General features: G+C 44.5%; 1 protein-coding gene across 1 annotated transcript; it reads left to right on the top strand.

Annotated features, from left to right (window-relative positions):
• The first annotated feature begins 513 nt into the window (after window positions 1–513).
• Window positions 514–11,229, top strand: LOC143358729 (uncharacterized). The gene is made up of 7 exons (XM_076796083.1): window positions 514–734; window positions 832–1,066; window positions 1,516–1,750; window positions 1,809–4,814; window positions 5,139–9,926; window positions 10,027–10,191; window positions 10,268–11,229. Exons 1-7 carry the CDS (start codon window positions 581–583, stop codon window positions 10,394–10,396), a joined length of 8,712 nt encoding a protein of 2,903 aa, XP_076652198.1. The 5' UTR covers window positions 514–580; the 3' UTR covers window positions 10,397–11,229.
• The last annotated feature ends 1,349 nt before the right edge of the window (window positions 11,230–12,578 follow it).

The raw sequence follows: 12,578 nt of genomic DNA, 5'->3' as shown, positions 1-12,578 counted from the left end.
AGATGGCTCAGTATTCGTTTATTCTCTTCGTGTATTTGTCCATCTCGATCATAGCAAATCTATGGTCGAGATAGCCAATGAGGTGACGGAAAGTTCAAATTCAAACGAAAGCTGGTCGGAACCAATGACGGGATGTTGCACGATTTTTTCGCGCATGCGTGACGACTTTAGCATCAGTAAAGTAAAACGTTTGGCTAAAATGGGGTACCTTGATCACCCCGCATAATTTCCCAAAATTTGCTATGATTTGATTTTGCAAAAGGAATGTATAACAGGTGTATGCCACTCAAATATTAATAAAAATTTACCAAAAATTCGTAGCATGTCTGTCTCGTCGACTCGTCCTAGACTTTTCCAGTTCTTTGCCGCAAATGATAGTACCCCACTACATTCTCCACAATATAGATACGTTGCTGCTGTCACTGGTGGGAATGCTTTTTCAAATGACGGTTACAGTATAATGCAGTATAAGCAAGCATAAGAGTGTCAAGCGTCGTGTAACGTTTGTTAAGTCATTTTACGTCGAACGATATTATAAATTATTTTGTTATTCAGTCAAAGTAGGTTAATTAACGCAAATATGTCAGATAGCATACAGGTTGCGATTAAAGTAAGACCATTAATTAAACGCGAGAGAGACGAAAATCTGCCTATACAGTGGTCTGTTCAAGGGAACACTATTGCGTTAACTGACTCGGAGCTGAAAAAGCGTGGGGATGGCAGATTTTGCTTCGGTATTTACCAATTATTTTTAATCTATTCAACGTTTCGTAGTTTTTCTTGTACGAACCTATTGTCACATGTCCTAATGTTTTGTCAACAATTTTGCAGATCATATTTTTGACACAAATGCATCTAATACAGATGTATTCAATAGTATAGTGAGGCCCATAGTCGATGCTGCTGTAAATGGATTTAATGGAACTGTATTTGCTTATGGCCAAACAAGTTCTGGCAAAACATACACAATGATGGGTACATTGGACGAACCAGGTGTCATACCGCAAGCTATAGAACACATGTTCAATGCTATCACAAACACAGCTGGGCGAGAATTCTTATTAAGGTATGTATGGCATCTAGTGAATAAGTTATGGCTGCTCAGCCTTAGTTTTTTAGATATTCGCGATAAACTGTTGACGACAGATGACTACAGCAAACATTGCCTTGTCCTTTGTGGCAACAGAGGCACTCCACCCCTCTCCATGCACCCCTTTCCAAGATATCTAACCCAGACCTAACAGTCTTTTACAAATATTTTGGAAACTAACAAGGGACATTACCGAAGTGTAACACGCATAAAATGTATATAATATTTTTGCAAATATCATGCGAGCTAGATGGTCTAGGACAATGATTCCTTTTGTAATTTGTGTGTTTTCGATCAAGGAATGTACTCATATGAAAAGACTTCAGAAGAAATTATTTGTTCCAACAATATTTAAAAAATTCAGATTATTGTAATCTGTGAGGAAGCTTCTTTTCTAGATAATTACCAAAATCATTATCTTCTAGAGTATCATACTTAGAGATCTACAAAGAGAAAGTCAATGATCTATTAAATAAAACTGGCATCCACCTGAAATTAAAAGAAGACTCCAATGGTCAAGTATTTCTACAATGCAAAGAGGAGATCACCAACTGTCCAGAGAATATGTTGTCTATAATGAAGAAGGGAGATAAAAACAGGAGGACAGGAGAGACTAATATGAACGAACGCAGTAGTAGAAGTCATACTATATTTAGAATTGTAAGTAAACATCGAGCATTACTGTGTACAATGGTATTTCAACATATTTTTTCTTCAGACGATCGAAAGTAGAGCCGCTGGAGATTCGGACAGTGCAATTCAAGTGTCACAATTGAATCTAGTGGATCTCGCTGGGTCTGAGAGGGCCCGTCAAACGGGAGCAACCGGCGAGAGATTTAAAGAGGGTCTCCACATAAATTTATCTCTAACGACCTTGGGCCTGGTGATTAAGCAATTGAGTGAATTCCAGGACGGCCAAAAACACGTGAATTTCCGCGATAGTAAATTGACTCGATTATTACAAAACTCTCTGGGCGGCAATGCTTTAACGACTATAATCTGCGCCGTGACACCGGCCGCTGTGGAGGAAACGCAGTGTACTTTGTCGTTCGCGTGCCGTGCAAAAAGCGTGAAGAATAAGCCACAAGTCAACGAGGTGATGTCAGATGCAGCGCTTTTGAAACGGTACGCGAAACAAATATCTAAACTGCAGACAGAACTCGACAAAATAAAACAGGAGAATCGAGTCGCGGAAGTCGAGGAGATGGAGTCAAAATTGCAAGAGAAGGAGCGGGTGAATCAGATGTTGGAAGAACGTATAGAGCTGTTGAAGACTCGAATCGTCTCCGGGGACATCACCGATGAAGACACATTCAAATTCAAGGCGAAAAGAAGGCAAACTTGGGGCGGTCCAGGCCTGGTGAGTCATTTGCCCGCTTTTCAGCTGACCCAAAACTTGTCGACGATCAAACAAGCATCCAACGAGAAGTCCTGCAGGAAGAGCATCATTCAATCCGTCGATATGATGAACCAAACCTTTCAAACGGCTTTCACGGATTTCGAACTGGAGCTGTTCAAGAGCGAGTGCGATCGAAACAGCGAGGACAACGGCAGCGACAGCGAGGACGAAAAGTTCATCACGAAACGCAACCATCGCGTCACATTCAGGGATGAAGTGTTTACCATCGAGTTGGAGAACAGTATCTCACCGGAGAGAATGAGCGGATCGCCGGTGAGATTGAATCGCAACACGGCGACTCAAACGATGAGATGCCAAGAATCTCCCTCGACGCCGAAGCACGTTCTGCGACAATGCATCGGTCATTTGACGAAAGAGTTCATAGAGCTCCGCCAGTTCACAACCCTGGAGAAGCAGCTGCTGAGCCAGGACGACGGTGTCAAGAAGTTGGAGGAAACCGCGCCACGAAGACCAGTGCCAGAATACACGTTGGAAGTGAAGAAACGGCTAAAGAGTTTGAACCTCGCGGAAGAGACGAACGCGGAACACGTGATTGCTGAATTATGCTCGAAACTTGACGAGTTCGAGAAACACAATATCCTGGAGAGAGAGGCGAGTCGAAAAGCAATGAAACAGTTCTCAGAGTTGGAGAGGCAAGTGAAAAACATCACCTCAGAAAGAGACGAATTTGAGTACATGAGCAGCGAATTGCGCGCGCAACTGAAGAAGAAAACCGTCGAACTGGAGCTGAAAAATATGTCCGAGGAAAGCGTGAAAGAGGTGGAATTGAAGAAGATCTCCGAACTGGAGAGGAAGCTGAAGAACGTTACACTGGAAAACACTGAATTGCGCGCCGAATCAACTAAGAGGATCACAGAATTGCAGAAGGAGGTCGAGAACATCGTCTCCGAAAGGAAAGAATTCGACCTTATACGCCGCGAGCTAACCAGCCAGCTGAACATCAAATCTTTGGAGTTGGACAAGCTGAAGAACGATCCGGAAACCGCGAACGTCGAAATGACGGCTCATCTTCAACAGCTGGAGAAGCAGGCCGAGCAAATCGCGTCCGAGAAAGCGATTATGGAACAAACTATCGTCGATCTGCGAGCAGAATTGAGTCGAGTAGCCTCAGACGCGGAATCGAGAATTATTTCCGAGCGAACAGAGCACGAAAAAACTTCTGAAAAAGTTTCTCGATTGCAGAAGCAGGTCGAAGATCTCGCATCAAAAGGGAACGAACTTGAACGCGTCAACGCGTCAAATATCCTCGATTTCGAGTCGAAGATTGCAGCAGAGCAAATCGCGAGGCAGGAAGCTGCGAACAGAAATACCGAGTTGCAGGAGCAACTTAAGAGTTTAATTGTCGAGAAGCAACAACTGGAATCCAGCAACGTCGAATTGAGCAATACCGTGTCCGAATTCGAGTCAGCTATGAAATCCGAGCAGGTCGCACGACAGGAAACGATTGAGAAGCTTTCTGTATTGCAGAAGGAAGTCGAAAACATCGTCTCCGAACGGAAAGAGTTCGACCGAATACGTGGCGAGCTATGTAACCAGCTGGACATGAAGTCTTTGGAGTTGGAGGAGCTGAAGAACAATCCAGAGACCGCGAACGTCGAAATGACAGCGTATCTTCAACAGCTGGAGCAAATCGCGTCCGAGAAAGCGATTATGGAACAAACTATCGTCGATCTGCGAGCAGAATTGAGTCGAGTATCCTCAGACGCGGAATCGAGAATTATTTCTGAGCGAACAGCGCACGAAGAAACTTCTGAAAAATTTTCTCGAATGCAGAAGCAGGTCGAAGATCTCGCATCAAAATGGAACGAAGTTGAACGCGTCAACGTTGACTTGAACGCACAACTGGACCAAAATATCCTCGATTTCGAGTCGAAGATTGCAGCAGAGCAAATTGCGAGGCAGGAAGCTGCGAACAAAAACGCCGAGTTGCAGGAGCAACTTAATAGTTTAATTGTCGAGAAGCAACAACTGGAAGCCAGCAACGTCGAATTGAGCAAAACAGTGTCCGAATTCGAGTCAGCTATGAAATCCGAGCAGGTCGCACGACAGGAAACGATTGAGAAGCTTTCTGTATTGCAGAAGGAAGTCGAAAACATCGTCTCCGAACGGAAAGAGTTCGACCGAATACGCGGCGAACTATGCAACCAGCTGAACATGAAGTCTTTGGAGTTGGACAAGCTGAAGAACAATCCGGAGACCGTGAACGACGAAATGACGGCACACCCTCAACAGCTGGAGCAAATCGCGTCCGAGAAAGCGATTATGGAACAAACTATCGTCGATCTGCGAGCAGAATTGAGTCGAGTATCCTCAGACGCGGAATCGAGAATCATTTCCGAGCGAACAGCGCACGAAGAAACTTCTGGGAATGTTTCTCGATTGCAGAAGCAGGTCGAAGATCTTGCTTCGAAAGGGAACGAACTTGAACGTGTCAACGTTGACTTGAACACACGACTGGACCAAAATATCCTCGATTTCGAGTCGAAGATTGCAGCAGGGCAAATTGCGAGGCAGGAAGCTGCGAACAGAAACGCCGAGTTGCAGGAGCAACTTAATAGTTTAATTGTCGAGAAGCAACAACTGGAAGCCAGCAACGTCGAATTGATCAAAACAGTGTCGGAATTCGAGTCAGCCATGAAATCTGAGCACGTCGCACGACAGGAAATGATTGAGAAACTTTCTGTATTGCAGAAGGAAGTCGAGAGTGTAACGTTGGAAAAGAATGTACTAAAAGAGACACTGCAATTGAAGACAACAGAATTAGAATCGAGAGCCGCGCTGCACCAAAACGTGGTGGAAAAAGCGACGGAATTGGAGAAACGTGTAGCAGACGTTGTAGCTACGAAAACAGAACTGGAAGAAACGGTAAGTTCGCTGCGAACTGAACGGGAAGAGACGCTGAACAGGATTTCTGAGCTGGAGAAACGAGTTGAAGGCGTAACAACTCGGGAAGATGAACTCGAACACGAAAACCGTCAATTAGTCGAGAAATTGAAAAACGATGGTAATCTTGTCAGCAAAGACAATCAATCTGTTTTGTCCTATTCGAGACAGTACAACGACAGCACCTTCGACACATCGGCTCTGATGCTGAGCACGGAGAAGAGTCAGCTGGAAGAGAGTCTGTACCTGAAAAGTCAGGAAGTGAACGAAATAAAATGCGACGTTCAAAGTCTGAGGCAGGATATAGAGAATCTGCAGGAGACGATCTACCTGCTGACGACCGAGAACAAGGAAATGACAGAGAAACTTACCACCGAGCGTGAGAACGCTAAACAGTCGGAGGCGAATCTTCAGAAAACGATCGATGAATTGTACGGCCGCATCTCCGACGTGACGAACCAGAAGATCGCTTTCGAGAGCAACATGGCTACTCTAAACGATCAACTGGAGTCAATGCGTTCGAGAGGCGCGTCGGCGGAGGTCGTCAGCAACGATGAGGAACTCTTCGCGGCTTACAAAAACAAAATCGACATGCTGACGGCGGAAAATATCGAGTTGTCGACTTCGATCGCCGAGAAGAACAAGGAGCTGGAAAGCATCAAGGAGAGCAAATCGCTTCTGTTCGACCACGAGTGCATGTACAAAGAGAAGGCGGTTGCTCTCGCGGAGAGGAACGAATGTTTGCGGGCAGAGAACGATGAGCTCTCCACTGACTTGATCGACAAGATCGAAGAGAACGACGAGCTGAAGGAGCAGTGCGAGATATTCAAGAAGAAGATGGAAGAGTCCTTGCCGAAGAATGAAGCTTCCACCGAGGGGAATGCGGACAATCTACAATTGCAGAACAGTATGCTGAAGGCTGAAATCATCGAACTGAACACAAAGGTGACCACGCTGTCCAAAGAGAACGCGAAATTCTCGAACGATCTGCTGCAGACCATCGAGGACCTCGAGAAGTTCGACGTCGGCGCGGAAACGTCGTGCAAGGAATCTCTTCAGGTAGAGACCCACGAGGCTCCGACACTCGCCGACAAGGTAGCAACGTTGCAGGAGAAAGTCAACCAATTGACTCGTCTGAACAAAAAGCTGAGCGACCTGAAGCTGACGTCCTGCAACCAGTGCGCCCACCTGAAGAACCTGAACGAGAGTCGGAGGACTCTAAAGTTGGAGACGAAGGCTCTCAACCAGAAGCTCGAAGACCTTCAGAGGAAGTTCGACCGGAAGTGCGAGGACACCGAAATCCTGAAGAACAAGATGAACCAGGAATTGAGCACAAGCGGTCGGGAAATGTCCCCGAACGTCAGCTTTGTCGATGAGATGAACGTGAGTTTCGTCGAGGAGAGGGTGCGGACCTTGAACGACGAGCTGCAGACGCTGAAGGCGGACCATGACAAGCTGACGGTCCTGTACGAGGACAAATGCAGCGAACTCGAGCAGATACGCAACAACGTGAGCATGGATCAGTTGGCGAGTCTCGACGCTACCCCGAAGAAACGCTCCGAGAAGAACAGTTGCAGATTGGTCCAGATCCAGAGTCACATCGACCAACTGAAGACCGACATAGACGATATGAGGAAGAACAGCACAAACTTCGCCGCCACTCTGAACCAATTCAGAACCGAGAAGGCGGGCTTGTTGGAGAAGATCGACGGCTTGAGAGCCAGCAACGAGGAACTCGAGCAGAAGTTGTCCACGAACGGGAATATCGCGGCGGAAAAGATACAGGTTCTGGAGAACGAGCTGACCAACATGAGCAAGGAACTGGAACAGCTCTCCGATCGTGAAAAGACCCTCCAGAGTCAGAGGTTGACTTTAGAAATGGAGTTGGAAGAGTTGAAGATTGAACGGGACAACAAGAGCGCGATGATCGAGTCGTTGAGAAACGACTTGGACTTGGTGACGAGTCAGAAGAATCAGTTGATCGCAAACTCCATGGACAATAGGTACAGGGAAGAGCTCGAGGCGTCGAAGAGACAGCGCGAGGAGTTGAACCAGCAGGCACTTGCGAGAATCGATGAATTGCAGGAGCAGTTAGTTCAACGAGAACATCTATGCGGAGAGCTTCAGGAGAAGGGTGTCTACGTGGAGCAGCTCTATCAGCGGAGCGAGCAAGAGAAACGCGTCTTGATGGAGAGGCTGCAGATGGTCGAGGACAATTTGCAGTCCAACTTCGAAGCAAGATATAAAGGCGAGCTCGAATCAATGTCCGCGCAGTACCAGCTTCGTGTCGAAGAGACCGAGAGCAATCTCCGAATGCTGAACGACACGCTGAACAAATATGTCGACGAGAATCTAAACTTGAAGCAGGAACTGATCAAGTTGAAGAATGTCGAGGAGAAGCAGAGCGAGAGCGCGTCCAGCAAGCAAAGGATCGACGACATTGAGAGGCTGAACGGGGAGCTGAGCGACATCAGACTATGCATAATGAAGGAGTTGAAGTCGCTCAAGTGTACCATCAACTCCGCGCAGCTATCCAAACAGCCCGTGAACGAGATCTTCCTGATCCTGCTGCAGACTCTGGTTTCGAAGGAGCAGGAGATGATCAAGGCTATACGGGAAAGGTACGAGAAGGATAAACAGGTGCTGGTGGAGGAGATACAGCAGAGCGCGGACACGGAGAAACGTGCGACCACTTGGGCGAAGGAGCTGGAGACCGAGATCGAGAAGCTGCAGGCGGAGCTGACGGAACGGGAGCGTAGCCAGAAGGAGTACGAGAACACGATCTCTCAGAAGGAGCATCTGCTCAAGGAGAGCTGTCGCGAGAACGAGGTTCTCAGGGAGAGCACGAGAATGCTCGAGGCAGACCTGCAGAATCTGCAGACTAAGTTTGAGAAGTTGTATAAGGTCGACAACAAGCAGGAGGAAGCGATCTACGTGGCGCAAAAGAGGGAGAAAGAGGTGCAAGAGATGTTGAAGAGCAAGGATCTGGAGTTCCAGTCGAAACTGAAGGCCGAGACGGAGATGCACGAGAAGAGAATCAACGAGCTGGCTCGCACCGTCGAATCTTACAAAACGAAAAACTTAGAGATGAGCAGCGTCGTGGAGGGGCTAGAGGCCAATGAGAAGCTGTTGAAGAACATCATCGAAGCGAATACGATCGAGATCAAGAAGAGCAGCCAGAGCTTGGAGAGATTGAGCGCGGACCTCCAGCAGCTGACGCAGGCCTACAACGAGGCGAACCAGCAGCTGGCCCAGAAGGCTTCGCACATAGAGGAGATCTCGACGATCTTGAGGAACAAGTGCGACACGCTGTCCGAGTACAAGGCCAAGCTCGACGCTATACTTCCGGAGCACGAGGTGCTGAAGAACCACGTCGGCGATCAGAAAACAACTATAGAGCGGTATAGGCAGGAAGTCAAGGCATTGAAGACGGAGAGTGAGGAGCAGCTTGAGGCGATCAAGGACAAGTTGAAGGCGGAGGAGATCAAGAACGTCAGGCTGAGCAAAGAGCTGAACAACAGGAACGTCGCGCTGACAGAAGAGCTGAACGAGCTGAAAGAGAAGTACGACGAGCTAAAGCAGGAGAACACCAAGCTGGAACGGAAGGTGAGGAACAGCACCAGCAAGGTCAAAGCGGAAGCAGAGGTGGAGGAACTGAAGGAAGCAAACAAGAGACTGCAGAGCAGCTTGGAAGGCGCGAGTAATCGCGTGGTCGAGCTCCAGGAGGTTAAGAATCAAACTTTGTCGCAGCTGATCGACACCAAAGCCATGTACGATCTGCTGCTGCAGGAGAACACCAAGATTAAGACGACTCTATCCTCGTACGAGACCAAGTACAACGCTTCGAGCTCCTCGACGCACGAGGTCAAGTTTGACGAACTTTTGCTCGAGAAGAACACGATCGCACTCGAGCTCGAATACAAGAAGTTGCAGCTGACCCAGAAGGAGAAAGAGGTGAACGAGTACGCCAGCCAGGTGCAACAACTGCAGGAGAAGAACAAGGAGCTGGATGAGGAGCTAGATGAATACGCAAAAATCATCCAGGAGCGAGACTTAGAGATCTCGGAACTCGAAGGAAAGCTGCACTCCCGTTTAACCGAAAACACTCGCATCAGCGAGCTGGAGCAGAAGCTGGAGAATCTGAACGGGGAGAACGAGAAGCTTCGCGACCAGGTCGAAGCTCTCAACATGAGACTGCAGATGGATACGGAGAGGGTGGCAGACGACATAAAGTCACGACAGAACGAAAACTTGATTCGGATACTGAGGAGGGAGAATCTTGACCTGCAGACTAAACTGAACAGCTCAAAGAAACAGATGAATACGAGTCAGTATGTCAGCGATGCAAACGTTTCGTGGAGGGACGACGATAAATTGAAACAGCTCAAGAAGAAGCTCCACGATCTGGAACTGACGCTGGTGTCGAAAAATGGTAGACTAGCCACGTTGGAACTTCAGATTCAAAGCCAAAGTTTCCCGTATCAGAAAAAGTGTAAGGAATTGGAGGAGCAATTGCTTGCTTTTCGTAATAAGGTATGAGTCTGAGACACTGCGTGTTGTTCACTCCTAAATCGTAAGGAAAAGTGTGATGAATCATTCATTCGAATCAGTTCTTTTATTTTTTTTTTTATAGAACACAGAATTAAGCATGGAAATAAAGAAACTTCAACGAACTTTGAACGATGTGAACGCATGGGAATGCGATGTCTGCAGGCGTTGGCGTGTAAATAGAAAAGACCAGGATTGCCAAACGACACCGAGAATAGGTTTCTGCAGCATTAACAGCGGCGTGGTCGAGGTATATTCAGTATATTTGTGAATGTCTTGTACGCTCTAGTTATTAATGTACACTTCTTAAATTTTTGTTTGTGCAGGATCAGTTGAAAATTCAGAAACTTGAGAAAGAGAAGATACTTATGAAAGCCGTGTGCCGTAGTCGAACTCGGCGTATTAAAGAACTCGAGGCAGAGGTAGATAGGTTGAACAAATTGATGAAGACGTAAAAGGCTGTTGCTTTACGACCGCTTGAAACTCCGTTACAGAAAAAGGTATTTTAGTTTATTTAGTTCATTCTATCTGATTTAATTGAACCACCCGTTCGACGCGAACCAGTCAATTTACATGCGACAGTATTTTAATGGGACATTAAATGTTGATCAGCAACGATGTGCAATTAACGCACACATCAGACAATTCCAGTTAAATTAATTCTTTTTACACCATAGCTAGACTACGAATTTAATGCGTTTATTATAAAAACTATGCAGACACGAAAAGCACAAATAAAATAAAAATTTCAACGAAATCGTCGGAAAAAACAGAATCGTTGATTTCGTTGAATTTTTATTTTATTTCTCATCGTATAAAATATCAAATGTACAAACAAAATCTGACCTAATTTCCGCTTAAAAATTAATTGATGAAAATTCAATTTGACATAAATATATGCAGTAGTTTGTAACGCGCGAGCACATGTGTATTTATCTTTAAAAGTGTAAATAATCGATATATTCGTATATACATATATATTTATATAATATCCCTGACGTTTTTAACAAGGGACATCACCCAATTGTAACACGTCGATTTTAATGAAATTTATACAGGATATAGTTATTTTCATCCCGTAGATATGAATCATTGCAGATAAAAAAAATTGTGTCAAATATTTTTCAACAAACTATATCCTGTATAACTTAATTAATGTCGGCGTGTTATACTTGGGTGACGTCCCTTGTAAGTAACATTAAATCTGTGATTGAAAATATCTGTGATTCGAAATAATCATTTTATTCGAGAATTTTTAACGTAATCGTACACTAGTTCATAAGTAATAAATAAAGCTGATAGTTTTTATAAACGTATTGTATAAAACTATTTTTATTAAAAAATATCTTACTCGAAATATTTTTATATAGTGTACAACATTATTTTATGCACCTGATGTTACATCTCACACTCAGTCATCCACGCGGTGATACAAACATCCTTATATACGTTATATTTCACGATTCATTGGGTTTTGATTTTTTCGTGTTATACTTGGTTGCGATTTGTAATTTATGAAAATATTTAAAAGACTGAAGTTCATTTAAACTTAAGGAAAATACAAACCTCTTTACGGCGCCCCATAGAATTTGAATTTGCCGCCATTATAAGTGCAGGTTAACCACAATACGATACCTTCAAGATGATTAAAATCACTATTAGGTGTTTATTTTTTTTAAGTTGGCAACTTTTTTAGTAATTATTTTAATTTACCCAAGGGATCATTCACAAGTACAGCTTTTTTAATTCTTATGACTGTGACATGACACATTGACAGAATGTATGCAGTACAAGAACATTAATGTACCGTAATGTAACACGTTCATTGTTAAACTTCAGTTACCTGGGTAGGTTTTTAATCATTTTTGTTGTTTTCAAGAATAACAATTGATTCTATTGAATTCACGACAATATTCATAAGGAAAAAAGATTAACGGTTTCCTAATATTTTCATGTGCGGCACTAAGAAATTTTTTATTATCCCGACCTCAGTGTGTACTCTAACAAGAGATGTTCTAATTTTCTAATAATTATTTTGCAACGCCATTATTATCGAGAAATATTTCTCAGGGACTGTATCGGAAGTATATAATCCGGGGTAAGACTTTTCACTATAAAAATTTCAGTTTCTTATAGAAGTCGATCATCTGACGAGAATGTTGACATTGTCGACGAAACTCTGTGTCGATAAAAATATTTTCGGCTATCTCAAGATGTTAGGGTAAATTAGGAGCCATTCCATGATACAGGATACCGTTATAGACATTAAAGCCAGCATTGTTAATTGTTACACTTAACTATACGTTGAATTTCGTTAATGAGATCAAGAGAATGTACTGTTTATACATTTTAAATGTTTAACTATTCGTCGTGAGAGTATACAGGGTGCACCAAAAATGTTGTACTTGGAAGTGATGATTCCTCAGATAATTTAAAAGAACTTTTTCCTTTGCGAAAATATTCTCAGCATTATGAACGAAAAACGCGGTCCAATCAAAGCGTTGCTACGGCGGACGGATTGCGGCTCGGCCAATGCCAGTGCCAACGTTCGCTGTTGCGACGCTCTGATTGGTTCGCGTTTTTCGTTAATAACTCGGTAACGAAGCCGCGTAGAACATTGCGTTCTCGGAAAAAATT

This window comes from Halictus rubicundus, chromosome 11 (assembly GCF_050948215.1).
Source record: "Halictus rubicundus isolate RS-2024b chromosome 11, iyHalRubi1_principal, whole genome shotgun sequence".
NCBI lineage: Eukaryota > Metazoa > Arthropoda > Insecta > Hymenoptera > Halictidae > Halictus > Halictus rubicundus.
This window is presented reverse-complemented; position numbering and strand designations above follow the sequence as displayed.